Below are 27808 nucleotides of genomic sequence, written 5' to 3'. Positions count from 1 at the left end.
TCCCGGGAACCTAAACATAAATAATTGCGTCACGGATACTTCGAGTCGTTTGAATGACCAATCAGAAAAGTGGCAACGATTTCTTTTGTTCTGATTGGTTAATATATGAAGAGTTTATAACGTAACGTGAATATAAAAGGTAAACATGCAAATAATCTTGTAAGATGTTAAATAATTTTTATTAAATATTAACATAAATAAATTAAAGAGGTAAAACAAAGGGAGATTCTTTTACAATCGAAATGAGAACTTTATCGATATAGTACTTGACGCGCATGTGCGAATAAAATGGCCTGTGACCTATGGTTACACTGATTGAATTCGCGCGCGCGCGCGCGTGTGTGTGTGTGTGGGTAAGGTCACATTTATGTCTATACTCATATCACGCAATATTTTTATACTCTGTGTTATTTGAGTAAAATATTATATATTACTTACGTATCAATATATTACAGAATCTAAATATCCAATAATAGTATTCAAGAATATCCAAATATCCAAGAATATCAATCAATATCTGAGTATGTATTTATTTTCACCTTTTAGAAATCGTAATAATACATGGACATAGGGTACATTTCAGAGTATCGAATAAACGTTTCGTAATAATAATTTCAACGACATATTAGTTTTGTATAAAAAAATGTAAAATATTAACATAATTATCACGCGATAATTATTTCTCAAAAGAATGTTATTGTCTAATCGACTCGCCGACGAGAAACGTAAATAGTCTATTATTATTATTAATAATTTATTTAGTATTCTTATTTCTATTATTTTCTAGAAATGTATATCTTGAAATGTGTATCAGAAAATCTTTATAATCTAAGTAAATATATTTGTATCCTTTCAGTATTTTAGCAAAAATCGTTTATAAGCATTAAAATGGAGATGTGCAGCAATCACAACAAAGCTACGACAAAGGACAAGAACGAGCCTCCCTTCGTTAAAAAGGAGGATATGATTGCATTATTGAATGCTCTCTTCAAGTATGGATATTCAAATCTTCCTTCCTCTATATTGCCAAACATGTCTAAAGAGGAACGCCATTCTGCATTACAGTCGATACTTGAAGAGGCAAAGATTGCTGTTAACAAGAAATCTTCAATAATTGATTGGTTAAACAGTGATATATTTGGCAATGATGAATATGGTATACCTTTGGCATTGTTACTTATTGGATTTTACGAGCAGTATCCATCTGAAAGAAATAAAGAGTGTAATTTTAGGTATGACATAGAAAAGATATTTAAAATTTTTCTTCACATATAGAAATTTTTGTCTTGTATATTTTAATATTTTTAATTCTCTGTTGCATTATTTTTATAATATGTGTGACATATTTAACATAATTTGTATATATATAACTTGTGTAAATTTTTACAATATATATATATACACACACATTTGAATTTTTAGACCCACAAAATTGTTAAATGTTTGATGATAATTGATGAAACATCTTTTTGCAGAGAAATATATTTTTTTCTTTACAAAATGACAACAAATCAAACTGCACCATGTCTATCGCATAATTCTGCGAAGATCTTATATAAACTATTATCAGAATTAATAGATGAAGTGTGGCCAAGCATGCAGTCAGAGTTTATCAAGTATCTAAGCGATGTACATATTTATAGCAGATCGGGAGTCAGGAGAACATATTCGGGAAAGAGTTAATTTTTGCTTTGACTTCTTTATGTTAATCCTTAGATACCTTTCTTTATCTCATTACAGTTTTATAATTTTCTTGACTATTATTTTCTTTATATACAATAGCATTGTATTTATTTCTTAATTATACAATATATTTGCATTGAATATACAAAATAGAGAAAATACTTTATAAAATTTTTATATTTATATTATATTATTATTTTAAAATTACAATGTATTGTTTATAATACAATTAACAAGTCTTTCAGGAGACTTCAAGTATGTATTTGTGTATATTATTTCTAAATGCTTGTAAGGTATCTAAGGACTATTCTTAGGACTAAGAGAAGCTGTTAAAAATTAATCTTTACCAATTATTCTTTCAGAAATACTAGAGAGGAAAGCAGCAAAGAAGTGTTCATCCTAGAACTATAAGTGATTTTAATCTTTATAACAAAAACTTTCAAGTTTTCTTTATTCTAAGATTTTTGGGCTTGAAGATTTAAAATTTCTAAAAGGTTTGTAAAACTCAAAAAATAGAGAATTATCATTTGTTTTATCGTGAAAGATTATTGGCATGTTAATAATTTACTTGATTAATCAATACAACTTATCGCATTTCCAAATTATTAAACAGAAGTACATTATATTTCACGCATATTAGGGAATGGGTTGCTTCATAAGAAATATGTATTCGTCTTTTCTCTTTAATTCGTTAAAATTAATACGTATCGATATTTTCCTCTAATTCGCGCTGATTATATTCGTTTAATTAATTATTTAATATTTCCCAGGCATCATCTTCCGCTTTAGAGTTCCAGTTTTGTTGTGCTTTATTGTCTGTTTCAAAACTGATCAGTGATTCTTCCTTTGACTGTCTCTTTGATATTACTGCTTTACTTGCTTGTTTTGTGTCATTGTTCCAATCCCATTCGTAATTTGATGCGTTGGAGAAATTTCCAGTAGAAAGATTACTCCTAAAGTGAATTAAGCAGAGAGTGAATTTTACAAAATTCTAATGTATTAATGTGCAAGAATTTAATGTCCATTTATTAATTAATGAGAAACTGTATTTCCATTTTATTATTAGAAATTTAAAAACAACTTACTTCGAACTGGAGCTTCTCACAAGAGATGATTTTTCGTTAGAGCGATTTGACTGCGTCGAATCACTATTTTGATACGCATTAGGGCAGTTGGAGGAACATTGATATAGATCCGTGGAATCGTACTGTTTTTGTTGTTCGGCTGAATTGGTCCCGACGATGTCACCCCATCCTCCTCGTCTAGTTATGTCCCCCACCTATACATTACTTTCTCTTAAACTTCTTAAATTTTTAATAATTGATCACACACACTTGATTTTTATAATTAACTTTTTAATTATATATATAAACAATCTTTTGACACAAAAACCAAATAGTGGCAACAAAAGAGAAAGCAAATGAAAGTATTTGTACCTTTGTAACCAAATGATTAACCTGGCTTCCGACGTCCTCTAATAATGTACCGTCTCGAACCTAATGACGTAATATAAAAAGAAAAAAGAAAAATGGAATAAAAAAAGTAGTTTTTAAAATCATTAAATTTAATTAAATCCGATGTAAGACAAAAATAAACTAAAATAAATTGCAAAAATAATAATAATCAATCGATATCGCGTTTATATATAGCATCAAATAATACACTCTGCATGAGTTTATAACAATGAAAAAAGTAATGCAAATAAATATTAGTGCAATAGCAAATTATAATCAATATTGTTCAACTCTGTTTTTAAATAATGCTTTTGAAGAAAACATGTAAACAGCATTGCCAAAATTATTCAAATTATACTTAATCAAAATTAATTAATTAAATATAATTTTAATATAATTCCTTTAATACTATTCAATATTTCTGAATTTTTCGTTCCTAGATTAGTTTAGATTTTCAAGAATATTTCCGGATTTTTTAACACTTGCCTTTTGTGTCGCGAGTCCTCCAATCTTGATAGCATTTTCGGTAGCTTTGCTCGCTATTTTCGATGCCGAAGAAGAAAATATTGACCAACCCTGCAAAATTAGCAGATAATTTAATTGTTTCATCAAATATACATTACAAAAGTTTAATAAACATTAAAAGTCATACAGTTGCTAACGAAGAAACTGCGGTGTCGAATAGTTCTTGGGACGAACTTTTGGGCGGTGGATCCATTTGATAACCAAAGCCACCATATTTGCCGCCTTGACTAGGTGGAATGTTACTAAAAAAAAAATTTATTATTTCACATTAAATTAACAATTAAAATATATCTAGTTTTCAAATTTATTTCTCAATCTCTTGTTTTTTACATTATCATTCATCCGCTTGTTTAATCAAAAAAATTTAGATTATATGAGAGAAAGAGAGAGATTTGAAACTACAAAAATGTATGCCTGATGAGATATAGGAAATAAATAAACTTACTCTGGCCGATTGGCATTTTCATTCTGTCTTTTTGCAAAAAAAGATTCCGTTTGCGCCTTTAAGCATTTTGAATTCATATTTTGGTAAGAAGAGGACAAATCGCTCTGATACAAATACTCTTGCTTGTTTTCAGTGAATGTTGAAGGTTCGAAATCTTTTGCTGCTGAACTACTTGGATTCCAAGATTCTCCTCGTGCCAATGTAGCGATCTAAATGAGAAGAGAAAAATATATTTAAGAGATGAATAATGTGATGAAAAATGGATGGAATAGATGATTAATTTAACTGCTATATAATGCACCACGTTCAACATACTTTCTCACCTTATCTCTGTACAATGCTGCAGCTTTTGTATTGTAACGTTGTGAGATAGACATATCTTCATCCCAGTCAGGTTGATTTTCGAAAAATTCTCGAGCGTTTCTATTACCACCGACTTTCATTTTCTCTAGTTCGACCTCCTTCCACTTGTCCATAGAGACAGAGCGGACAAATGACAAGTGTACACCTAAGCCACGATGCTTGCCCGAACACTCCAGACATATCCAGATCCCATATGTCACAGATACCCATTGCGGATTGTGGCTGCTGCATTCAAAGCATTTCTGCAAAATATGTATACAGGTTTATATAAATCCCTTAGTTACGTGTTACAAAGTCAATCATATATATATATATATATATATATATATATATATATATATATATTTAATAAGTATTAATAATAATAAATATAGATGAAGATATTATATGAAGCATTGAGATAAGAATTACATTTATTGAAAATCAGAATATGGCAAAGTTTAATTTAAAAAACAATTTGTAATTAACTAACTTTTTCAACTGTCATTTATCTTTTTATTCAGATTTTTATTCAGAGAAAGAAGTACATGTTATTAATGTTTTATTCTATTTCCAAGCTTACGTTATTCTCATCCCTCAGCTTCAATTCACCCAGCATTCGTCGTGTCCGTGGACTAGCCATGATTGCATCGATCAGTTGTCGAAAAATTCTGAAATATAAAACAAACACAGTGTCAAACAAGGTGGAAATAATTTTCTAAATTCGCAGTTTTAATTGAAGATTTAAGTAAAACAATATATATAGATAAAAGTTAAACCTTTGATCAAAAAAGAAGTTATTTACAAGTACCGGTAAGTCGAGTTTAACTATTTCAATCATTAATAAGCTTAATAATTATTATAATATGTAAAATAGAGAAAATAATCCAAGTCGAGAATGTGTAAGATTTAAAATTTAAGAATTATTTATAAAAATTCCACGAGAAAAAAATCCTTGAATTTTGACGCTTCCGAAATTATTTGACAGGAATCAAACAGAATTGACAGAAATGTTTACCACAAAACCATTATTTATCGAATGATTCTTCTACAGGATGGGAAAAATAGATTCTACAAAAGTAGACATATTGCAGCGAAAGTCGGACACGATTTTTCCGCTTGGGAATTGGGAACGTGCTTGACGTATTGACGTCATAAGGAGTTTGAAGCTGTCAGCCGCAAGAGGTCATCGTGTCTCGCATTTCGATGGATCGAAAGAGATTGCGAGATGCAGTCGATTACGAAATGGCGACGGTGATGGATAAAGATTTGCGCGAAATATCGAATTCCTTTTCGCGATTCTCTCGCAGAATTAGAAGGTAAAATACTTGCTATTTAAAAACTTTTCCTTTTCGGTAACGATAACAGCGTTACATTTTTTTGTCTATAATGAGGGTGAAAAAGTGACTATGATACTTTTTTTTCGGTAACGAAACTCAGCATTCGACCTTCGACCGTTTTATTTTTCGGCGCTTCGCTACTCGTGATTTCCTTGCAAATAAACACACATAAAGAACATTTATTAAATTCTTTTAGAAATTAATGAATAATCTCAGTATAAGATTTTATTTTAAATCAAATTATATAATTCTTATAATCTTTTTTATTTGCAGTATTTAAAGATTTTAAGCAAAAGAATTTTATGCAATGTTTTTGGAGAAGGAAAGTTTTTCTATAATCGATTCGATAAGTTTTCTATAATTTTCTATAATTATTTTATATAATTAAGATATTAGGATTCAAAGCTGTTAATATATATACTTTATATCGATAATAACATCAATATCATACTTCATGAAGCAGATAAATATTTATTTTAAAATATATATATTTATGAGGGAATTATGAATTATGTATATTTAAAATATATTATAAATAGATATATATCTCTATGTGTTCATATTCAATATCTCAGCAAAATACAATACACAATCTTCACTATAATTTTCCGCAAAAAAAAAAAAATTTATAAAAATTATACGAGTGAAGAATGCTTATGAAAATTACTCCATTTTTTAACAAGATTTGAGACACTTTGGAAAAAGAAAAGTTTTGTAATATGTTATCTATACATATATCTGACTATACATATATATTTACACTGCATATATTACTATATAGTATATCACACTCTGTAGTTTACTATATGTTGCTATAATTATTATTACATTAAAAGTAATTAATTGATATAAACGTATAAATAAATCATTTTGATATAATAAATATATTTTGTATATTAAAATTTTTCCTATAGAATTATTTTGTATAATTAATATCGTGTAATAAATATATAAATATAATAATTAACTCTCTCTTTTTCTCATATATGAATAAAGTATATATAAGAACATACATTTTATAAACTACAATTATAATGTATAAAAATTATATGAATTATAAAATATTACGTTGCTGTCATATATATCATAATAGATTTAATATATTTAATACCTATAAGCTGCAAGAATTTATTGATACAAATTTAATAGAGCTATTATATATTATATATAATTATATATAATTTAATATCTTCATTTTTTGCGCGATTTCTCTAAAAAGAGACATTATTCTCTTATTTAATATATTACAATTTAAGATCTAATAGCTGTGAAACTATTATATATAATAATAACTTATTTACAGTTGTCGGTTGTAACCAAGGCGGACTAGAATAACGGATACTAATAGGATGACTATGGAATTCGGGAAACTGGTGGATGCTCCGCTCACATTCCAGCAGACGTCGAGTTTACAATTGGACACCAGTTTGCCTAATCTCCTCTTCAAAAATTCCCAATCGCAGAGGCCCACCTGGCAACCTTCATATCTTACTGGTTTTTCCGCCAGGTAAAACATTACTTTATTGCGGTCGTTGCTGTCGTTACATCTGCAATAGAATATAGATTTTTTATAAAGATTAAGATCCCCTTTAATATAGTTAGGATAATAGTATTTTTGTTACGCAGAGAAATTTAAAACCAACTGCTTTTCAATTCTTTTATTAAACTTGGTTTAACTGACTGCTTAATTTAACTCTGATTATTTTATAAAACGGATTAAGAGAGATCTTAAGTATATCCTAAATCAAAGGATACACTTTTAAGGATACAATTAAAAGATATAGAAATTGCAACATAATTTACGAAGTAATAGAATCAAGAATCTATCTGGATCTAGCATCAAGCATTAAAAAATTTTGAATGTGTAATTAGTAAAGAGTTATTGGATAAAATATTGTATATTATTATTGATGCTAGAAATACTCGAATATGAAGCAGCAGTAAATTAATAATTAACTTGACTATAAAAGAGAGATATATACACATGAAAATAATTGAAATGGAATAAATAATAATAATAATAAATTTTTAGTGAGGGATTAAAACGAAATAAAACGTGAAAAATAAATGTATGACAAATAAAAGAAACGCGTGTATTCTCACTTGTAAAATACGGCGATAAGATTCGCGGCATAGGACGATATTAGAGACGTGCGCCACTGTCGTCTGGCCATGTCCTTGTAGTTGTAACTAGTCAATTGTGTCGAGTCCTCGTTTATGCCCATAGCGGTTAGAAGATTTTGCAGGCTGATTACATCACTGAAGTAAAAGATGCCCGTGGGTTCGCCCGACATCTGATCGTTGGCTATGTTCCTAATGGAAAGAGACATATGCTTCTCAAAATTACAGAATATAAGTATAACGATGTCAAATTATTATTCCTCGCATAATCTTCATCGAGTTCTATTTTTTAAAAATTCAGTGTATCAAATAATAGAATTGGAAGGTTTAATAGAGATGTCTAAATTCATATTTCAAGACCGAAAAAAGAAATGTTCGATGAGATTCGAATTATAAATGGTACCCAAAATGTTGCATCATATTGTGCAGAAGAGGACATCCTAAACGAGCGTTGATTTCTCGTCCGTAGCCCGCTTTGTAGTAATAATCGAGATCCTCCCTATACTCCAGGATGCGGAGCTCCTCTTTGCTAAAGATGGCGCACCAAGGTGAAAGTTTGGTCACGGTCCAGGCTTTCTCGTATCGGCAGGCGTCATACATTGCATCGATTGTTTCTGGAAATGTTCAAATCTGTAGAAATATGTTGGCTGTTTCTATAAATATTTGATGAATGTACAATATAAACTTTTTTATGGATGAGAAATTTTTCGTCCATGAAAAGTTTAAAATAATTGCATAGAATGATTATATTAATAATATAATTATACACACACATTTAATTATTGATTTTTTTTTTTTGCTTTTGATGCAAGAATTTAATATTTAATATTTTATTTTTATATTTTTATTTCTATTATTATCAAATAATCGATGCAATAATCAAAAATTTTGGACGCACCGGTAGACATACTGTATAGAAAACCGAGTCGTCGGCTGACGTTCTTCAAAAGATTCTGAAACTCTGATCCGGCATCAAATTTGCTACGTTCCGAATCGAGCGATTGCTCGTGCTCCTCGTCTTCCCAAATTCCACACGTTTTATACGCCTTTAAATTAATTAAATTAGATAAATGGAAGCAAATAGAGTGATATATTGTACTTATAGAAACAGAAATAATTATTTTTTTGTTCTATAACTTGTTTACTTTTTTTTTAAATCTGGCTTATTTTGACGGAGCAGAGAATAGCATACAATAAAATATTTACCGTAAGTAAAGTATCGTTGGCGGAATTGTCCTCGGAAAGTACGGCCGTCCTGCTTCCGAACAGACTTTCCATAAAGGATGCCATACTCTCACGCGCTTCGGTAGCACGGAACTGAAAAAATTATTAAAAAAAAAAAAAAATGTAGAAAAAATAAAATAAAATATTTTTTAATATTAATTAATTAATTTAAATATAAATTTTGTATATTTTTTTCATAATTGAAAAAATATAAAAAAATTATTAAAAATCTCACTTTGATCGCTTCATGCTATTTATTATTATTTATCAATTTAAATATCCTATCCAGGAGATACTTATTGATGGACGCGTTTATCCAAATAATTTAATTTAACATTGATATATTGCGATATACACAAGAAAAAAATTACCTTGTAATTGGTAGACGTAATATTGTTGACATTGGGCTGTAACAGTTCCGGAAAATTGCTTTGTAGCCTCCTCGCCAGCAGTTTCATGTCCTCTACTCCTTGTGGCGTCAGGACTTCCGCCCGTTGCGGCGACAAATAATCATCCGGCTGCCACCTTCGCAAATTCTCCAGATCTCGATTGCACATATGACCCTCTGGCATCGCAAAAAAACGAAGAGGAAATAAATAAGAAAAGGATCAAATTGACAGATGTTTTAGATACGTGAAATACCATTGTTTATGACAATTTTTGTAATAGACGTTGCTAAAATTGTCTCGAATATCTAAGCAAAAAAAAAAAATGATACAAAAGAAGGGGAAAAGGAAAAGTCAGCTCTACATTAAAAGAAATATCTACCTCCACGAGATTCATGATTGTTAAGTATCTGCTCTTTGAGATTGGTTAAAGCGACGATTTTGTCGATCTCGTTAACGGTTGGGCATCGAGTACCGTGTGCTGCGAGCATCCAGATTTGCACCGGTCGACAATCTAAAATTAAATTATATATAAAAGAAACTTTTATTTTGATATGTACATTGGAAACGAAATTGTATTCTATCGCTTTTCAAAGTACAATACAAAATGTAGAAATAAAAATCATTCTTTATCAATGACAACTCTTGTTCTGCATCGATCCAATAAAAAGGGAATATGAAGAAAAATGAAGAAATTATCATTAAAGACATCGCGATACGAGATTTGATGTTCAATTTAAAAATTGAATTTTTTTAATTTACTTTCATCAAACTTCTTAAACAGATGCGTACAGATATCTATAACAGTTGCTGCGTCGAAGAATCTGGGACAATACTAAGACAATACATGAATGAATTTTCAATACTCACTTGGCACTGTTTGAAATCGGGTTTTGCCACCGTGAACGAAGTGATACGCAGTCTTCGTGCCCATGTATAGGTATGGATCATCCTCGTCCACGAAGCAGAAATCGACTTCGCGCGCGACGGACACATGAACGCTCGAAAAGGCCAGGAGCGACGCGACCAGCAACAGCGACAACGCGCACATTATATTTAGTGGGAGCTGCCTTTATTGCGATAACATGATAATCATTATAAGAAGAATAATTTCATTAAACGCGCGCAACATGAATAAATAAAATACAAGGAGTTTGTAATTGCGCGTGATGCAATAATCGAGGAAACACGGAAAATAACGTAAGAATAACGAGAAAATTCGATTTTCGCTACCTTTTTTAAATATTGTTGCGTTCACGATGTCAATTTTCCTTGTTTTTTTTTAAAATGACAGGCAACATATATATATATATATATATATATATATGTTGCAAAATATATTGTATATATTCTGCGACATATTTTGCAACAAACTTGTCCAATTTTTTATGAAAAGTTTACATAAAATAGATTTGCATTTGGACAGCGAACTTAACGGAGCGGACTCTCATTGGAAGAAAAGCGCTTTTCCCTTGCGGATCGCGGAATAAACCTACATTTCGCCGTCGACTGACGACATCGCAGAATATAATTTATTATCAATTTTTATGAAGAAGCTAGCGTAACGTAGCTGTGCCGATTGCATAACCGGAAGTATTCGCGCGTTCGCCGCCGAAGTTTTGCCGCGAGCGTTGCCAGGTAAATCAATAGATAATAAATGCGATAAATTAACGAGAAGATGATGACGGATTCTTAGAGTTGACTCGCGGTGTCTATGTGCGTACGCTTTAAAAAAATCATGTTTCTCAAGTCCACAGATGTTAGACAATTTATTTAAGAGAAAAATAACTGAACGCATCTTGAGGATACAAGAATGCGCGAAGATTCGAACGAGAGATTTGGAGGGACTGGAAGATCTAATTATCTCGCAGGGATTTGATTTTTGTGAGAACATTGTCGACGCGAAGTCCAAAGATAGTCCCGAAGTGAATGAGAGAGTAGAATTATTACCTCATACATTGATCAATAAAATTATATAACCGATGTAAACCGGTTTCCAGTGTACTCCTAAGCCTGGGAGACTCTCCTCTCGCTAAGTGCGGCTATTTTTGAGATTTTATAATCGACGAAGGATTAGAAATAGCCCGTATGTAATAGTGACAATTAATGCAACAAAACGCGATTAGAGCCTTCTTCTTTCGCTGATGACTTTACTACTGCTTGGCCTACTTATGCTTAATTTCTCGTGTCCGCACATACCACGCAAGTGCTACTGCCGTGTCTTTAAGCATCGTTGCAAATCTTATTTCAATGCGAAATCCATTATTCATGCCCGTCCCGTTTCAGGCGTCATTTCAAAGATAATATTACATACGCATACGTGCAATGGATGAACAGAAAAATATTCATCGATTCTTATTTTTCACGTAATAGAGATGTTTCGTATGAAGAAATTATTATTATGCAAGTTGTAGAAAATGTATAAATGACATATCTGCTCCGTGTATAATTTCTTTTCAATTAATTCTCTATTAATTTGTTAATTCGTGTAATTTCGAATTTAAAATAACAGAAAATTTAATTGCTACGAATCAGTCTAATTCTCTCAATTGATTACAGGAATATTTAATTGGTAGAATGAACGAAATTAAGATCACTCTAACGATTCTTCGATTGGGATGGAATTACTTAAGAACGAAGGATATCATGATTTATAAAAGAAATCGAGATAATTACTCTTAAAAAGGAAGAGGATATTACGAAAGGAAAGAGGATTAAGATAATTATGAAAAAGACTAAGAGAAAATCGAAGCAAGAAACGATCGAATAAAACTTCTTTGTGGGAGATTTGTAGATGACTTCAAATCACGATGGCTTAACGTTAACTCTACGTAAAATAGAAAAGATACGCTTAAATATCCTTCATGACAAATTTGCGCAGCTGCAACGAAACGGTAATGATATATAGTAAAGTAAAGGAATGCGCATCACTGTTAGACATAGGTATAGCTGTCATATAGAGATGACGTATGCTCGCGCGTGGAAGAAGAGAAAAAGATTCTTGACTCCTTACACTTTTTGAATGCTTAGCATCTTAAAAATTTAACGCAGATTCTTTTTTTCTCGCACAATTCTTAAACTAAATATTCTTTAGCAAACTCTCCTGAACTTTTGAATATATCTATTGCAATATTTCTAAATCTGTGAATTCTTGAATTTTTAAATCTCATGATTAGTATCTCATTTCGCTAATCTTTTTATTATTTTCACTTTTTACTAAATTTGTCGTTAAATCTTATAGATTCACGAATAGAATTTAAAAATACTTTCTTGATTTCGTGGCAATCTTCTTATCCTCTTTCAGTCCTCGATATCCGAATACACGATTTCTTGAATAAATTGAATGCATTTTAACAAAAAAATATTTTTTTCATTACGTACTCTGGCAATAAAAATAATAGAACGATAGACGGCGGGGGCGCGCGATGATTGTTCACGAAAGTAGGACGATGACGCAGGTCACGCTCGATGATTCTTGTTAGAACAGGAGAGCAGCGTAATTATATTTGTGTGTTTTACGCGAGCGCGAGTTTGTTTTCAGTGAAATCCGACGATGTATCGGAGTAGACAAGCGGCGATTGCGATCCTTGAATTACGCGATCGAAAGCGAACGCTGCGCACTTTCGTGTCGGATAACAGGAATTTACGAGGGAACGAGAACGCGCACACGATATGTATTTATCGCGCGATATTTCATTCAGGCTACGTTTCTAATTAGATCGTCACACGTCGCGTGCGTTGAAGCGCGATATGTTAATTTTGCACGTTAACTTTAAGTTCGCGAATCGAGCGTTTCCGGCGATTCTGACAAGGATTCATCAACATAGATTCAGTGCGAATCTTAGCGTTTAAAATGCGAGAACTTGAGAATCTTGAAAATTTAGAACGTTACGTTCAAAATGCGGAATTTTTACGAAACTACTTGTGAGTGAAAATTTTTAAGAATTCTAGAGATAAAGTTGATATTGAAGGATTTTTTTAAGAAGGCGAGAAACCCCGAGTGTTTAAGAACTTTGAAGTCCAGCTGTCCAAACAAACCTATCATCAGTATTTGATTGATGTCTAATAATTCATAATCTCAAGATTTTTTTAACGAAATTTAAAAAATCAAGTTTGTAAAGTTTTGATCACGAAAATCGAAAAAAATTTTAATCAACAGGGCACTAATAATCTGAAATTCGAATTTAAGAACTGAAGAATCTACTAATTCAAGTGTTTAATAAAGTTAGAATGCTAATTATTTAATCAAATGCTTAGCATATTTAAAAGTACAGAATAATTTGAAAAAATTGGAGAACTTGGACAAGAAAGGGGTGAATGTTTATCTCAATAAAGATTTTCATATCAATTTTCTACGAAAGATATTTATAATTACGAAAGATATTTATAATTTCATGTTAATTTTCCATGAAAGATAGTAAAAATTAGGAACACATGATTTGAAATAATTTTTATATTCTGTTTTATTTCCATCAAAATACAATATTTATTATCTTAAAATTGATATATTTTGATTATCTTTATATGTGTATGTTTCAATATCTTTCTAAATTTCTTTCAGATTAAAGTATAAAGATATGAAAACGAGACTGAATCGATCGGATACATACGAGGATCTAAAAACGCTCGGTGATCTAGGAACAAGCTGGAATGCTGCAAATTGAGATCAAAGATTCTTGAAACTGAAAAGGACGCGGTGGATCATCAGAGATCGAGTGATATGGGAGAGAAAAGATTCACTTCCGAAGTAAGGAATGTAAACAATGCACACCTCCGCGCGCGATCGCCAGGTTCGTGTTCAAAGCCGCTGTTCGCCGCGACGGTTCGTGTGGTACTGTCGCGCGAGGTCGTCGCGCCTGGTTGCTTACTGGACAGCCGACGGCACCTAGACCTGGCGTCTAGTGTAATTCTAACGTGCATTTCAACCTCGATCTCTTCGACACGGTTTAGAGACACACGGGCGTTTCTATTTCAATCGCTCGATTCTTATCACGGTACGCGTTAGATCTTTAGAGAAAAATCGATTTTGCATTCCATTTATTATTTATACGCAAAATGTCGGCGAATGAAAGATATTGATGAGAATTAAAAGTGTTTCAATGTTATAATTAATATAATAATTTTTTTCTATTATTTAGATATTCTTATATAAAAATGGTAAAATGGACTATTATAACAAGGATAATTAATTAAATAAACAAGTTTTATTCACCTCGATACAATTGCTTCGCCGTTGCCAGATGACTTGCCGGTTTCCTTCATCTCTCTCTCTCTCTCTCTCTCTCTCTCTCTCTCTCTCTCTCTCTCTCTCTCTCTCTCTCTCTCTCTCTCTCTCTCTCTCTCTCTCTCTCTCTCGATTATTTTTTTTATGATATTAACACATCACTCGCGAAAACATTGTTAATTACAATCACTTTCACGCTAATCAACAGACTACGACGATCGTGCAACTTTTTATACGGATATTTCTAACGTTAACCACACGTGACAAATGTTTTATTATATTTTATTATATTGCACAAAGTATTTAATTATAGATATGATTATATTTATTAACCAAATGCATTGTAACACCGCTGTAATTGGAATCGATTCGTCCTGTATTCATGACGTTTAATTGATGATCGAAAGTAATGTCATCCTAATACTATTCCATCCGATGATTGATATATTATTGCATGCTGTCAATCCGAAAACAATAAACAAATTATATTTAAATCGGCGAAAACTTTTGCGAGATATAATTCGAATCCAAGCATAAGATATCATTATCGCCCATCAAAGATCGCGATGAAACGATAATTTATGCAGTACTGTTTTTAACAGAATCAATTAATCGCTCGGTTTGATAATCGCTAATTGGTATAATCGTAGAACATAATCTTTATTTTTTGTCTCGAGAAATATTACGACGACACACGCGGGACTTACTCGCTCGAATCTCGCCGTGTGATAGTCAAGATTGTATTGATTGTACAGATCCTTTCTACTTAATTTTATGCTGCCACGAAATATTTAACGTATTAAAATATAAATTATGCGAGATATTATGTTTCTAGATTTAATTGCAAAATTTAAGATTATTAATTAGCGATTAACATATCGCAATTTTTCGTCATTCACGTCACTCGATTTCTTCGTAAAAAAAAAAAAAAACGGACGTCGAATTTTGCGATAGAATGATCACTCGTAATATACACCGAACACGCAGCACTGAGCGTGGAAAGTTTGACCCTCGAGAGAGAAGAGAGAATAATTGTCATTTTCGCTATCCCATAGGAAACCTAGAGTCGTTTCTACGGATTGACTGGCCTTTTCAATTATCGTAACTCTAACGATGATCTTGTGTCTGGAGAGAAATGGAAATAGCAGTATATAAATATAGCGAGTTAAAAGAAACTTGATGTGTTTAAAGAATATTTAAAAAATTTCATAAAATCTTTCGATAATTATACGTATTCAGAATTTTTATACCGGTACGTTGCCTCTTGATCTACGTTGTTTTCAGCTCTTGATCAATTTGAGAATTAACGTAAATTATTTTATTAAATAATTATATAAATTAATTAGAAATAAAATTTATATCGACTGGATATTTTTTTATATATGATTTATTTTACAAGTTAATTTCGTCGATAATATATACATAAAAAAATTAAAAAAAAAAAACTTATACGTATCTTTTGTAAATAGGATTTTTGTCGAGAAGACAAAGACCCTTCCCACCAGGAATATCAGCTGTAAATCTTCGAGGATGCAGTTTCCGTATCCGCACACACCTGTCGAAGTTGAGTTTTTTCACGCGTCGCCGTATTTCCGAAGCGACATCGCCGCACAATTTCGCGACCACCGTATCATCGTACGCGAGCTCGTCAAGACGATTCTTCATCACCGATCTCACGATCTTGTCCACCAAATCGGCCTTGAACGGATTCCGCGGTTCTATGCGGTAAGTGTTCTGATACTTTGGCGTCTGCAATAAATCGTTACACTCTCATCATTACAATCTGGAAATTTATCTAATTTTTTATTTAGTCTAGTTTTATTTCGTTATTATATATACATATTTTACGTTTTATATATCTTAAACATACATTTCTTGTATGTTTTTTTTCTAAACTACTTCTACTCATATATGTATACAAGATCACAACTCGCCACTTTTTAACGCTAAAAAATTGGCTCTATTAAGAGAAGAGAAAGATATTAAAATTTATTATTAAAATTTAAAAAAATTTGACACCATGGGTTTTGTTAATACAATATGAGAAAATACTTTGTACATTAAATTCTTACCTCATTATCGTCGCAAGTCTTCTCATTCACGTCGTGTTGGGACGGCATAATATATTGTATCTATCTTTAATAATAAATCAAAAAAATATTTGCTATTTCTTTTGCAATAATCAGCTACTTGGTCAATTTTCTTGTAAAAGAGTGCATGTATCTAAGGTAAACGACAATCAGTCACTTAGAAACGCCACGATCGATAGAGACGAAATTAAATATTCGTCGGGATTGGGAGAATTACTTATTCATATAATTCGTTATTGTTACTCAAAAAGTAACGAGTTGTTACAATTTCTGGAACAGGCAAATTATATATATATGTATATAAAAACACAAAATTTTTTGAACATTTTTTTACATTCAAATATAACAAAAGCTATATATTTTTGATATTGATATCACTATCGATGTATAAAATGTGTAACAATTTGATAATAATTTTGAATCTTAATATCATAATCAGAAAAAACTTTTTTCAGAAACATTGCAGTGAGAACTTTTTTTTAAAGAGATCTACAAATTCTGTAAATATAAATAAAAAAAAATTTCCCTATTTTTTTTTCTTTTAATAACTTTACAAATATATGATCTCATAATTGCTTTTTTGCCTCTTTAACTTTATGAGATTTCAAAATCCTGACGTAATATGCTGATTCACGATTCAAATTGTTAAATTCGTTACTAGTTACTGAAAAAGATCAGAAGTTACTTTTTTCAAACATATTACTTCTCAATTCTGATATTTGTTTATAATGAAATAAAGAATTTAGAGAATCTGAAGAAAAATGCCGAAAATGCCTATATTTATAGGATATATAATAAGAATAGAGATAGAAAGAATATAAAGGAGATATAAAAGTACATAAATATATGATTCCCGCGAAATTGATCAAACGTGTTTCGGAGTTTAAAAAATTATTTAGAGAAAACATATTATATATCGAGAAATATACTTTTTTATTTTTGTACGCATATGTATCCTCGATAAGTATACGAGGTATAACAATTTTCTTCATGCCTGCTTTTTCTTCTCTTTTTCTCTTTTTTGTTAGAAAAAGATCAAAGAATTTGAGCCGGAATTTCCGAAAAGCTTCATCAATTTCTCGGTAACTTTATCCTTCACGTAAGAATACAAGTATTGTATATATTAACACACACAGACAATGATATAATATCAGACTAAGATGAGATGTACTTAATAATATTTTTTATTTCATTGTACATCGTTTGTAATATTTTTATCGGCGATCCTCTTGATCTCCGCAAAAAAACGTCGCATCTTAATCATTATTTAACAATTCACTCTCTTTTTTTTTGTTAACATTTTGATACGAGCCTTAAAATACGTTTTCTATAGCGTTAATTAATTTGAACTTGCATAAAATTTGACGCATTACCAGTAATGATAAAGGAATGTAAATGCTTGTGTTTCGAAGATAGATCTCCGATGATTTACGGGCATGCGTTTTGCAAGGAGCTGTCGGATTCTTCTGAAATTTCTCGAGATTTCCGAAGAACTCTGACAATTATGCAAAGACAAAAGTAAGATAAATTTTTACCTTTACACTGTAAAGCCCTATAATTGTAATTGTCCTTCATCAATTTTTATCTTTTTATTTGCTTAAAAGTATTTATACTTTTATTTATTAATAATTTTGTAGTCAACTATAAAGGGCTATAACGTCTTTTGAATATTACTTAAAGATTGCGAGGATCTTGACAACATATATCAGTCCAAAGGTCTATGGGTATGACTGTGTAAAGTTAAATACTTATCGCAAGTAGTAAAGTTTTGTCGCACGAAGAGTAGCGCGAAAAATACGCTCTCTAAAATATACATATATTCATATTACACATTAATCGACACGTCAATTCCATTTACAAATCCTAATGTCACGACAAAACGATCGTTATATTTGCAAAATCTTACTTTTCATTATCTAACGTCGCAATGGCAATATATAATTTCATCGATCTATCAAGCAATTATTAAATTAAAATCATTGCTAGTAAAAAAATAATCACTTTACTTACGATTAAATTAAATTAATACCCTTTCGCGTTTGGCTGTCTAATAATGCTACGCCTACGTTACATAAATAATTATAAGTATTTTTCTTCATCAAAAAGAAGAATCTTACGCGAAGCAAATAATTACTAAAGAGATTGCGCGATAAAAAATCTTGCATAAATTCGTAAGAAAAAAAAATTTATAAAAAAAATTTAATTATATTTAAATTTAAATTAAATTTTTTTATTTTTATACGTATATTTATTAAAGTTCTTTATTTTTATAAAAAAAAGAAACAACTATACGGAGCGACGCATTAAAACATTTAACTCAATGTATTGACGACTAGTTGTCGAAGAAAAAAGAAAAAAAGTAGCAATTTTAACACTTCTCTCGATCACGAGAGACCCTTATTCAATATTTGCCCTGCATATTTGGGAAACCGGCGTTAAAGTGTTTCTCTCTTTCTCTCTGTGAGGTAGGCATCAGAATCCTTCGCGTCTTTATTTGTTCGACGAAAGCGAGTTCCGGTGAGAGAGTTCCTGGGCATTTTCTTCGAGGCTGCGTGAATCATTTTCGAGTTAAACCCTCGAAAAACGAAACAACGGAGAATTCTAAGACAGCAGCTCCACCTCCGCCTGGATGTTCTGGCGCGCCTGTTCCTCCAGCTTGTCGCGAAACTCCATAGTGGCGAAGATGTTTGGGATCTGCAGGAAGTTCTGCAACACCTAACGAGCATAGGAACATCCGTAAAGAAGACTATGATCGCGTTAAATCAAATTTCTTTTCTTAGATAATTTCTAGGTAAATTTAATCCCTAATCTTATAGATATATTATTCTCTATTTATATCAAAAAGATTAAGACTCATCGCGATAATTTTTCTGCGATTTGAATTCTCGCAAACTCTTAACAAGATGCAATTCTTCGGTTATACAGGATAATTTTTACTTTCAGTCGCAGCGCCGTATACATGGGTTCGCTGAGGAAGGAGTACTCTCCGCGTATTCGCTCTCTATACTCGGTATAACTATCCGGAGAGGAGCCGAGCACCGCCATGTCCAGGTCCAGAAAGTAGTGAGCGTCTTCACCACCAAACGCACCCCCTACTTTATGCGCCTCGGTGCTATGAGTAGCCGCTACTTTGAGCAGAGCGCACGTTTCTTCTCTGAGCTCCGCATCCTTTTCAAGGGATTATAAATTATTATTTCATGCCATAAACTATGCTAATAGATGCTTATTTTTATCGCTTTTCGCGTTCAGCTCTGAAATCCTAATCCACTAATATAGTCACTAATTCAATATAATAACTTTTAGTGAAATAAATAACATCGTGTTTTTATTCTTTACTGATTTTATCTTAGAGTCGGAAAAAATCGCGCTTTATTTTCTTTTTATTGTTATTTTTTAATAAATATAAAATATTTATAATATAAACTTCTTTCCGAAGAAAGAAACATTTATTCTTTTGGATCAAACTGTTATATTTTGCAACGCAAACTATATATTTATGGCATTTTATTAACATACTTGGATACTCGATTTGAAATCGATGAAATATACTAACCAATGGAATTTCCGCTTCATCGGCGAAGGTATTGAAGTGTTCGAGATTTTTATCCTCGCCGTCTAGAGCCTTGGGATCGTACTCGAAACTGCAATAGAATTTTCGGATTAATAGTAGCAATAAAAATAATAGTAATTTAATAATGGACATATAGAAATACGTCACTCACTTTTGAAAGAATATGGCGAGTAGGACGGAACGTGAATTTTTCAGATTTCCTTTGATTTCGTAGTAATAGTTTAGCTTCTCCCTGAGCGAATCCAGATTGTGGTATGTGCGTTTCTCCTCCGAGTAGACCTCCTGCAGGCGTGTGAACCAGGCATCGCAGACTGCGGCGTCCAGGCCTTCCGTAGCCTCTTTCCAACTATCCTCCAGCGATACCATTGTCGCTGAAATTGTTCCTTCTGCTTAATCCTCGAATAATATGTGCAAACATGAAGATGAGAATTTTATTAATTTATTAATTAGAAGCTGAAATATGTATTTATCATAAAGACACACCGATACATTTATAATGTCTCGCTGAAAACGATATTTATTCATAACAAAGTATTTGCCAAGAATAGGAAATTAATGTAAAATCCGTTTGAAATAAACAAGTTGAGAGATTTAAGTGATCATTTTTGTAACGATTGGCAATTCAACGCTCACAAAATTATAATTATAATAACTATATTTATATATTTATTATATATATTTATTTATACATTTATATATATATATATATATATATATATATATATATATAAATTAATATATATTTATATATATTTATTATATTATATATTTATTATATTATATATTTATTATATTTATATATTTCATATTTATTTACAGATAGACAAAGATATTAATGCCGCAAAAATCAGAGCAGAGTCACGATATTTGATATTCTACGTTCCAAAATTTGAGGATCCTAAGAAAGGTCAGCACCGAGAATTCGAGAATTCGAATATATTTTTTCAATTTCCTCAGAGATCCATAAATTCCGTCTTACGTAAGCACGAATTCGGAGTATACTCGTTATGCATTCACTTGTCCCTTTTGACGGACGAAGGAAGAACCGTGGTACGGCAAGGAATAGCAGGAATTACCGAAACATGATTCACGACCGCGCTTCGCGAAACGGCACTGTCACGCAGAGCGTTTTACGTTGCGTCGCCGCCGTTGGCCAACAAAACAGTCTCCTCCTCCACTTATTGATCACCCACGACGGCCGATTCGAGCCTCCTCTACATAAAGTGGCCACCGCACAACCGTGGAGGCGCATATTTTCATCGAGCGTACAAAAATTCTCTCTTGTGCGATTTCTACATACTTTGTGGAGGAAAAAAGATCTCTCTTCGTCCCTTGCGCGGAGAAAATTTCCATTGACACGGCGCTTTATCAATCTAATGAACGATCTCGAAAACAGAGAGTTTCCATAGTGTTATTATTGTACAATGTTCAATGAAAAATATATATTTTTTTTTTGCACAAGAAAGAGGATGAACATTCTCCGTAGTTTTTTTTTTTTTTTTTTTTTAACGATTTAAATATGATTTCGATGTTGAGAAATTTGTGATCAGAGTTGCAAAAAAAAAATTATTTTGATATATTTTATATACTATCTTATAGAGAGTTATTATATATGTAATGTGTTCATCATAATGACAATCTATATTCTTAACGGAGGATAAGATTTTGACAATTTTGGAATTTGATCATGAATATATTACTTGAAAAAAAGATAAGTTAGCGCTTGATGTAATAAAAAAGATGTTTTATTGCGTATAATAGATGAACATATATTAGCATTCAATCGAAAATTGTCTATAAATGCTGAGATAATCTTTCGCATCGCATTATGCGCTAATAATCGGTAGAAAAGTATGTGTACCAAAATCAGATTGAACAAATTCGAGGGCTTTCGAGAGAATATTCGTACCAATTCGTGCCAATCGATTGTCAAATTCGATACCCGGCATGGCATTGCCCGTAGCCGTAGTGCCTGTCCACAATGGTTGTCGAAAATATGATAAGATGACTGTAAATAACGTATTATTGTTCTACGTAACTTTAATCGCGCCGATTTCTATCGTTTTATTTTTGTACGGTTTCTTTCCGATCGCTCATCATGGCGACGCGATCGCTTCGCGATCAGATATTCCAAATTACATCGGCAACGTGAGGTAAATTAACCTTATTTTCGCACTCACGCAATTATTAATTAAACATTGTTAATATCTATATTAATAAATTAAGGTGAATTAAATTTTGTTGATATATATGTAAAATTAATTATTTTAATGCATATTAATATGTATTGATGTTAATATTAATGTTTTATAAAATTAGTGGTTTATATTTATATTATATTTATTAATTTATATTTGTATAATGTATTAAAAAGTTATTATATATTTATTAAAGATATATGTTTATTAAAGGTTTATTAAAGGTATATAGTTATTAAAGATATATATTTATTAAAGGTGATATGTTTTACTGCAAGATATATATTAACAAAGTTTAATATATAAATATTGAATACTATTTCTCAAATTAGTAAAAATTGTCAATATCTTTGTAGATATAAATATATATTAATGCACTAATTTAAAAAATATATATTTATACACACTTATGCTGTTTTCAGCATAAAGAAACATGCGCTGTATAGACCGATGATAACAAGATTGATAATCATGGTGATCGACGCGCTACGATGGGACTTTGTAGCGGGTCCAACACGAAATGTCACTATGCCAATGACAAGTAAGCTCTTGACAAACTCTTCCGGGTGTTTGTTACAAGTTAAATTGCAATCGCCGACAGTGACAATGCCTAGAATAAAAGTAAAACTATTAATTTTATTATTGATTTTTTGGAAATAACATCTAATGAGATTTTTTTCTTAAAAATGAAAAATTTGTGTAACACAGTTACAGTTGTTCTTACTTCTCAACAGGCAATGATGACTGGTACAGTACCAAATTTTGTAGATATAGTACTAAACTTTGGGAGTAAACCTCTGCACAGTGACAATTTATTGCTTCAAGCAAAGAAGTATGGGCACAAATTGGTATTTTACGGAGATGATACTTGGCTCTCTCTGTTTCCCCATATATTCGAACGCCATGACGGCACTACTTCGTTTTTTGTTACAGACTTTACAGAGGTAATTAGTACACGTCGCACTGGTAATAAGCTGTATTATGATAAATTACTATTTCATTGGCAGATCCTTGGGTTTTTCTGCCGATTGCTTATTAGATTGCTAATTTTATAAACAGGTGGATAATAATGTAACTCGACACATACAACACGAGTTGAATAACAATGATTGGACTGTGATGATTCTCCATTACCTTGGACTCGATCACATTGGTCATGTTGAAGGTCCGTTTGGTGCGTCGATTAAACCCAAATTACAAGAAATGGATAAAATTATCAATAAGATAGCTCAAAGAGTGCAGTTTTGGGTTAGTAGCTGAAAAATGTCTTAATTCTCTTAAATTGTTTTGCAATCTCTTTTCCTTTATTTTTTTTTCTTTATTTAATCAATCATTTTGTGTAATCATCTTTTAATCCATTTCAACTTCAATTTGGTTTTATCATATATCTTTATTGTGCAATTATTTTATTCTATCACCTCAATTCTTTCTCCTTTTTGTACTTGTAATCAGTTACTTGGAAAAGATTTTATCATTTAGACATCATAAATAATTTATTTTTATGATATCATATATTTATTCAAGATATATTATGTGATATATTGCATATAATGTTTACAAGATATTACTTTGTGGATATTTTTGTGAAAATTATAATTACGTTACATTTATTTAATGTATAATAAAATAATATGCACTAGTAGTTCTTTTACTTACCCGCTGGGTCATTTTTAGAACATCGATGGGATATCCGCGCTCTTCATCATCTGTGGCGATCATGGGATGAAAGACTCGGGCGGTCATGGCGGATCGACACCGCAGGAGACAACAGTGCCGTTCATTGCGATAGGAGGAACTCGCTGTTCTCATCGGGAAAACGGTGAACCGGTTAAAATCGAGCAACTTGACATAGCAGCAACGCTGTCGACTGCCTTTGCGTTACCTATTCCTTGCGCAAACCTCGGCTCCTCGTTCTTGGACAGCATTTATGATCTGGACGATAATAAACGACTATTTCTTCTCCATTACAATTCGAGACAGGTGCTCGATCATTTCCAGAAGCTCGTCTATCGAGAATCACAAATTGAATGTGAGTATTGATTTAATTATTCATGAATCTCTGGGTGTATTATAGAAATTAGTAGCCAAAAAGATGAGAAACTTAAAATTTTAGAAATAGAGGAATTAAGAAATCGATTGTTTATACTTTCCGCTTCTGTCATTTCATTATCGATCGACCTTATCTTCTGATATCTCATTCTGTAAAATATTCCGAATTAGCGGATATATGAATAGAGCATTGCTACGATAACTTCCAGATGTAAACCGGAAGTATTTGGACACTGTGAATTTGCATGTCACTTGGTTGAAGACGAATGAAAGATCAAGCAGGATGGTCGAGATGATTGTCTCGTCTTACAACGTGATTCTTACAGAAATGAAGGATGCTCTAATCAGCAGCATAGTCAAGTACGACTTTCGTCCGATGACTCTTGCCATGCTCTTTCAGTGTCAGGTGAGTAAAATAGACGGACAATTAAAAAATTGTCAAGAGATCAGAGATCAAAAAAGAAATTTAAATAGTTTATAATCCTTAAAAAATGAATCTTTTGTTATTTAAATATAAAATTATTAAAATTATTAAATGTCTCTAGTAGATATAATTTTCTATAGATAAATATATATAATTTCTTTTGAACAGATTGAAAAAAGAACTTTATAAATTATTCTACATCTTCTTTCAGATACTCGCAATTTTATTTTTTGCACGAAAAGTAACTTGGACTATGCACTTGAAAAAATCCTTCTTGATATGTTTTTTCTCGTGTCTGGGGATATATTACTTTTCCAATTCTGAAAGCGTGACGTTGCTTCATCCGACGAGTATATTCAATGCTCTATTGTTCCTACTCATCGTCAGCATTTTATACATAAACTGTGTTCTTTGCGTAAACAGCGAATTATCTCTTATAAAAGTGAGAAACTATTTATTTAATTTTCAAAACTAAATATGTAAATTAGGAATGATAACTGTTGATTAAATGTCTAAGTATTTATTTTCATATATTGTAAATTTAAACGAAAATGCTTAAAAATCATAGAATTCTCAAAATTGTTTTACAAAATTTGGGTAGACATTTTGTTACGGTTTAATTACAAAGCAAAACATGTCCATTCTATAATTTTTATGACGGACGAATCTAATAATAAAGTTTTTATTACATTTTTTGTCTGTCGAGAATTTAAAAAAAATAAATAAATAAAATATTCTTTTTGAAATATCTTTAACGTATTATAATCTTTATTTGGACATAGTTCACAAAGAAGCCAAAGATATGTAGAGTATTCGAAATCGGCGCGTTATTGCATATAGCGAGCCTCGCTGGCAGCAGCTTCATCGAGGAGGAGCATCAGACGTGGTATTTCTTCTGGTCCACTACGGTCTCATATTTCCTCTATCGTTGCTTCACAAGGTTGCTCGCATATGAACGATAGTGAGTATGTTAAATACATTACTTTTTATCTAAAAAAAGACTAGCAATTAATTAATAAAAATTTTAAAAAGGTATAGAAAATTTATATATATTATTTTTATCGATAATATTTAATATTTTTATTATTTATTAAATTATCTTAATTTATAAATGTATTTTATGTATGAAGAATCTAATAATCGTTTTTATAAATTATATACAAAGTGAGGAAAAAAATGACACAAGTGTTAGATAGGACATTTTCTAAAATCAACAGTTTTTGAAATGGCGTTCTATTATTTTTTTTTCTTCATCCTGTATAAAAAAATGATAAAATTTGCATTAGATTCGAATGTTCATTACGTCGCAGCTGAATCTTTCACCAGCTAACAGTGTAGTATACAATAGCGATCTTACGAGCGATTCAAGAGTGCGAACCGGAATGGATCGACGTTACCGGGATTCTAGGCATCTGCGCCACTTAGAACTTTGCGCTAAGCTATTATTGCTACTGATAGGGCATAGAGTTCTGCGAAAGCTAAACAGCACCGGTGACAAATGGGCGCACTTACCCGATTTAGCTTGCTGGTTGAAGGAGGACAACAGCAAAATCGGGATGACGCTCCTGCTTCTTGCTGGTGAGTGTCTTTAAACTTGACGATGAAAGTTTTATATATAGAATGTTTCATGACAAGCTCTTCCAATGCGATATTCATCTTACAGCACTCGTTCTTTTGATCCGGATCGCATATGTATGCGAAGACAAGGAATACAGACGGCAATCGTTGATATTTAATACGGCCGTTGCGGCATGTATATATCTTCGTCATATGGCCAATAATGCCGTTCTGAGAATTCCATTATATTTCTCGTCTAGGTAAATATATAACACAATATAATACAGTAATATTATACAATTACTGTACAATTGGCATATACAATGGCGTGCAAAAGTTTCCAGCCAATGACATTTCGTACTCTAATTTATTAAAAAAAACCTAATGACTTTTTAACCATTATTAGGTGCGAGTATAATATATAGGAAACAAAATAATATAGTGAAAGAATATTGTTTATGTTCGTGAAAGTATTTATAGTTATAATTGTTATATTTACAAAATTGCCAGAAACTTTTGCATGCCACTGTATATATTCCGTATAAAATTCAATTTCTAAATCATTTATGGAAACAATTACGCGAATAATAATAACAAAGCACGGTTAAATTTCGTTTGCTGCAGTGGAATATATGAAGTACAGATGTTTTGGGGAATAATAATGCTGTTTCTTCTAAGCTATGGCTATCGAGTGACATTAATAATTAGACGCGACAAGCAACGTTTCGCGAGAACAATGCTATTTTTTATCATCAATTTCTGGGTGATGATTTCGGCGATGCTGCACCAACCATACAATGTGATCTTGTTGCCGCTACAGATCGTTGCGAGCTCAACGATTGACGCTGCATTGAAAGAAAACAATTTGATGCTCGATCTCGGCGTCTTCGTGCATTACTGGCTCGGCAACGTATTTTATTTCTATCAGGTAAATATCCCCGTAGATTTTCCAAATCCTTGATTTTTATATTAATATATCAAATTATATTTAAATATACAATATCTATAATATAAAATCCTTTTTCAAGTGGCCCTGTGTTAGTGTTGCTATATAATAACATATTATATTATTAATAGATATAAAAAGATTGATAAAGTTTATCAGTTTCATCAACAAAATTTCTAGCAAATTTTTCCGATTAATTTTATAGGATGTTGTTTCGATGAAAAGTTAA

At 31.5% G+C, this 27808-nt stretch overlaps 7 protein-coding genes across 26 annotated transcripts in view; 2 read left to right on the top strand and 5 right to left on the bottom strand.

Moving 5' to 3' along the window:
- Positions 1-249: 249 nt before the first annotated feature.
- Positions 250-21015, top strand: LOC138945176 (uncharacterized). Of its 8 annotated transcripts, XM_070316491.1 has the most exons (12): positions 367-521; positions 857-1232; positions 1476-1678; positions 2046-2177; positions 4241-5262; positions 5504-5768; positions 7093-7296; positions 12080-12414; positions 14082-14514; positions 16214-16469; positions 19304-19625; positions 19778-21015. In XM_070316491.1, the coding sequence occupies exons 2-4, from the start codon at positions 889-891 to the stop codon at positions 2084-2086; spliced, it is 588 nt and encodes a 195-aa protein (XP_070172592.1). In that variant the 5' UTR covers positions 367-521; positions 857-888; the 3' UTR covers positions 2087-2177; positions 4241-5262; positions 5504-5768; positions 7093-7296; positions 12080-12414; positions 14082-14514; positions 16214-16469; positions 19304-19625; positions 19778-21015. The 8 variants fall into 8 exon arrangements, with proteins under 8 accessions (XP_070172593.1, XP_070172592.1, XP_070172594.1 ...); XM_070316493.1 differs by lacking the exon at positions 12080-12414 and having other exon boundaries at positions 19778-21014; XM_070316492.1 differs by lacking the exons at positions 12080-12414; positions 14082-14514; positions 16214-16469; positions 19304-19625; positions 19778-21015 and adding an exon at positions 250-353 and having other exon boundaries at positions 456-521.
- Arfgap1 (ADP-ribosylation factor GTPase-activating protein 1) lies at positions 2126-5612 on the bottom strand. Of its 2 annotated transcripts, XM_070316480.1 has the most exons (9): positions 5468-5612; positions 5033-5120; positions 4431-4712; positions 4108-4316; positions 3790-3904; positions 3624-3713; positions 3120-3179; positions 2769-2962; positions 2127-2636 (listed from the first exon to the last, which is right to left on the bottom strand). In XM_070316480.1, exons 2-9 carry the CDS (start codon positions 5090-5092, stop codon positions 2432-2434), a joined length of 1215 nt encoding a protein of 404 aa, XP_070172581.1. In that variant the 5' UTR covers positions 5093-5120; positions 5468-5612; the 3' UTR covers positions 2127-2431. The 2 variants fall into 2 exon arrangements, with proteins under 2 accessions (XP_070172582.1, XP_070172581.1); XM_070316481.1 differs by lacking the exon at positions 3120-3179 and having other exon boundaries at positions 2126-2636.
- Positions 6765-14359, bottom strand: LOC138945171 (multiple inositol polyphosphate phosphatase 1-like). 3 transcript variants are annotated; one of them, XM_070316478.1, is made up of 10 exons: positions 14131-14359; positions 10754-10791; positions 10391-10590; positions 9903-10034; positions 9506-9699; positions 9117-9227; positions 8809-8956; positions 8314-8524; positions 7893-8102; positions 6765-7336 (listed from the first exon to the last, which is right to left on the bottom strand). In XM_070316478.1, the coding sequence occupies exons 3-10, from the start codon at positions 10569-10571 to the stop codon at positions 7087-7089; spliced, it is 1437 nt and encodes a 478-aa protein (XP_070172579.1). In that variant the 5' UTR covers positions 10572-10590; positions 10754-10791; positions 14131-14359; the 3' UTR covers positions 6765-7086. The 3 variants fall into 3 exon arrangements, with proteins under 3 accessions (XP_070172579.1, XP_070172578.1, XP_070172580.1); XM_070316477.1 differs by lacking the exon at positions 10754-10791; XM_070316479.1 differs by lacking the exon at positions 10754-10791 and having other exon boundaries at positions 14292-14342.
- Positions 15370-16964, bottom strand: LOC138945178 (dynein light chain Tctex-type protein 2). The gene is made up of 3 exons (XM_070316499.1): positions 16817-16964; positions 16300-16493; positions 15370-15869 (listed from the first exon to the last, which is right to left on the bottom strand). Exons 1-3 carry the CDS (start codon positions 16862-16864, stop codon positions 15704-15706), a joined length of 408 nt encoding a protein of 135 aa, XP_070172600.1. The 5' UTR covers positions 16865-16964; the 3' UTR covers positions 15370-15703.
- On the bottom strand, positions 17925-21598 carry LOC138945174 (uncharacterized). 3 transcript variants are annotated; one of them, XM_070316484.1, is made up of 5 exons: positions 21223-21598; positions 20557-20776; positions 20388-20475; positions 19772-20002; positions 17925-19549 (listed from the first exon to the last, which is right to left on the bottom strand). In XM_070316484.1, exons 2-5 carry the CDS (start codon positions 20769-20771, stop codon positions 19436-19438), a joined length of 648 nt encoding a protein of 215 aa, XP_070172585.1. In that variant the 5' UTR covers positions 20772-20776; positions 21223-21598; the 3' UTR covers positions 17925-19435. The 3 variants fall into 3 exon arrangements, with proteins under 3 accessions (XP_070172585.1, XP_070172586.1, XP_070172583.1); XM_070316485.1 differs by having other exon boundaries at positions 21482-21598; XM_070316482.1 differs by having other exon boundaries at positions 17927-19549; positions 21385-21597.
- Positions 21205-27808, top strand: part of Pig-g (phosphatidylinositol glycan anchor biosynthesis class G) — a 7432-nt gene continuing 828 nt past the window's right edge. Inside the window, exons 1-11 of one of the 3 annotated variants that reach the window (XM_070316476.1) lie at positions 21205-21312; positions 23026-23144; positions 23338-23547; positions 23663-23851; positions 24278-24632; positions 24862-25058; positions 25288-25518; positions 25859-26037; positions 26425-26654; positions 26740-26893; positions 27258-27561. In XM_070316476.1, coding sequence (XP_070172577.1) covers positions 23341-23547; positions 23663-23851; positions 24278-24632; positions 24862-25058; positions 25288-25518; positions 25859-26037; positions 26425-26654; positions 26740-26893; positions 27258-27561 — 2046 coding nt within the window. In that variant the 5' untranslated portion in view covers positions 21205-21312; positions 23026-23144; positions 23338-23340. Of the gene's footprint in view, positions 21313-22238; positions 22559-23025; positions 23225-23337; positions 23548-23662; positions 23852-24277; positions 24633-24861; positions 25059-25287; positions 25519-25858; positions 26038-26424; positions 26655-26739; positions 26894-27257; positions 27562-27808 lie in introns of those variants that run through there. The other 2 variants (XM_070316475.1, XM_070316474.1) reach the window with 2 other exon arrangements.
- L(2)k05819 (transmembrane protein 94-like protein l(2)k05819) overlaps positions 25670-27808 on the bottom strand; it is a 15236-nt gene continuing 13097 nt past the window's right edge. For all 6 annotated transcript variants that reach the window (XM_070316468.1, XM_070316466.1, XM_070316472.1 and 3 more), the window contains 2 exons: positions 26589-26889; positions 25670-26066 (listed from right to left, as the gene is read on the bottom strand). The gene's annotated coding sequence lies outside the window, so the exon portion shown is untranslated. The remainder of the gene's footprint in view (positions 26067-26588; positions 26890-27808) is intronic.

The sequence above is a fragment of the Polyergus mexicanus genome, unplaced genomic scaffold (assembly GCF_030449975.1).
Source record: "Polyergus mexicanus isolate NDT 795.1 unplaced genomic scaffold, iyPolMexi1.0 SCAF_3, whole genome shotgun sequence".
NCBI lineage: Eukaryota > Metazoa > Arthropoda > Insecta > Hymenoptera > Formicidae > Polyergus > Polyergus mexicanus.
The sequence above is the reverse complement of the archived record's forward strand: the minus strand, read 5'-3'. Positions and strand labels throughout refer to the sequence as shown.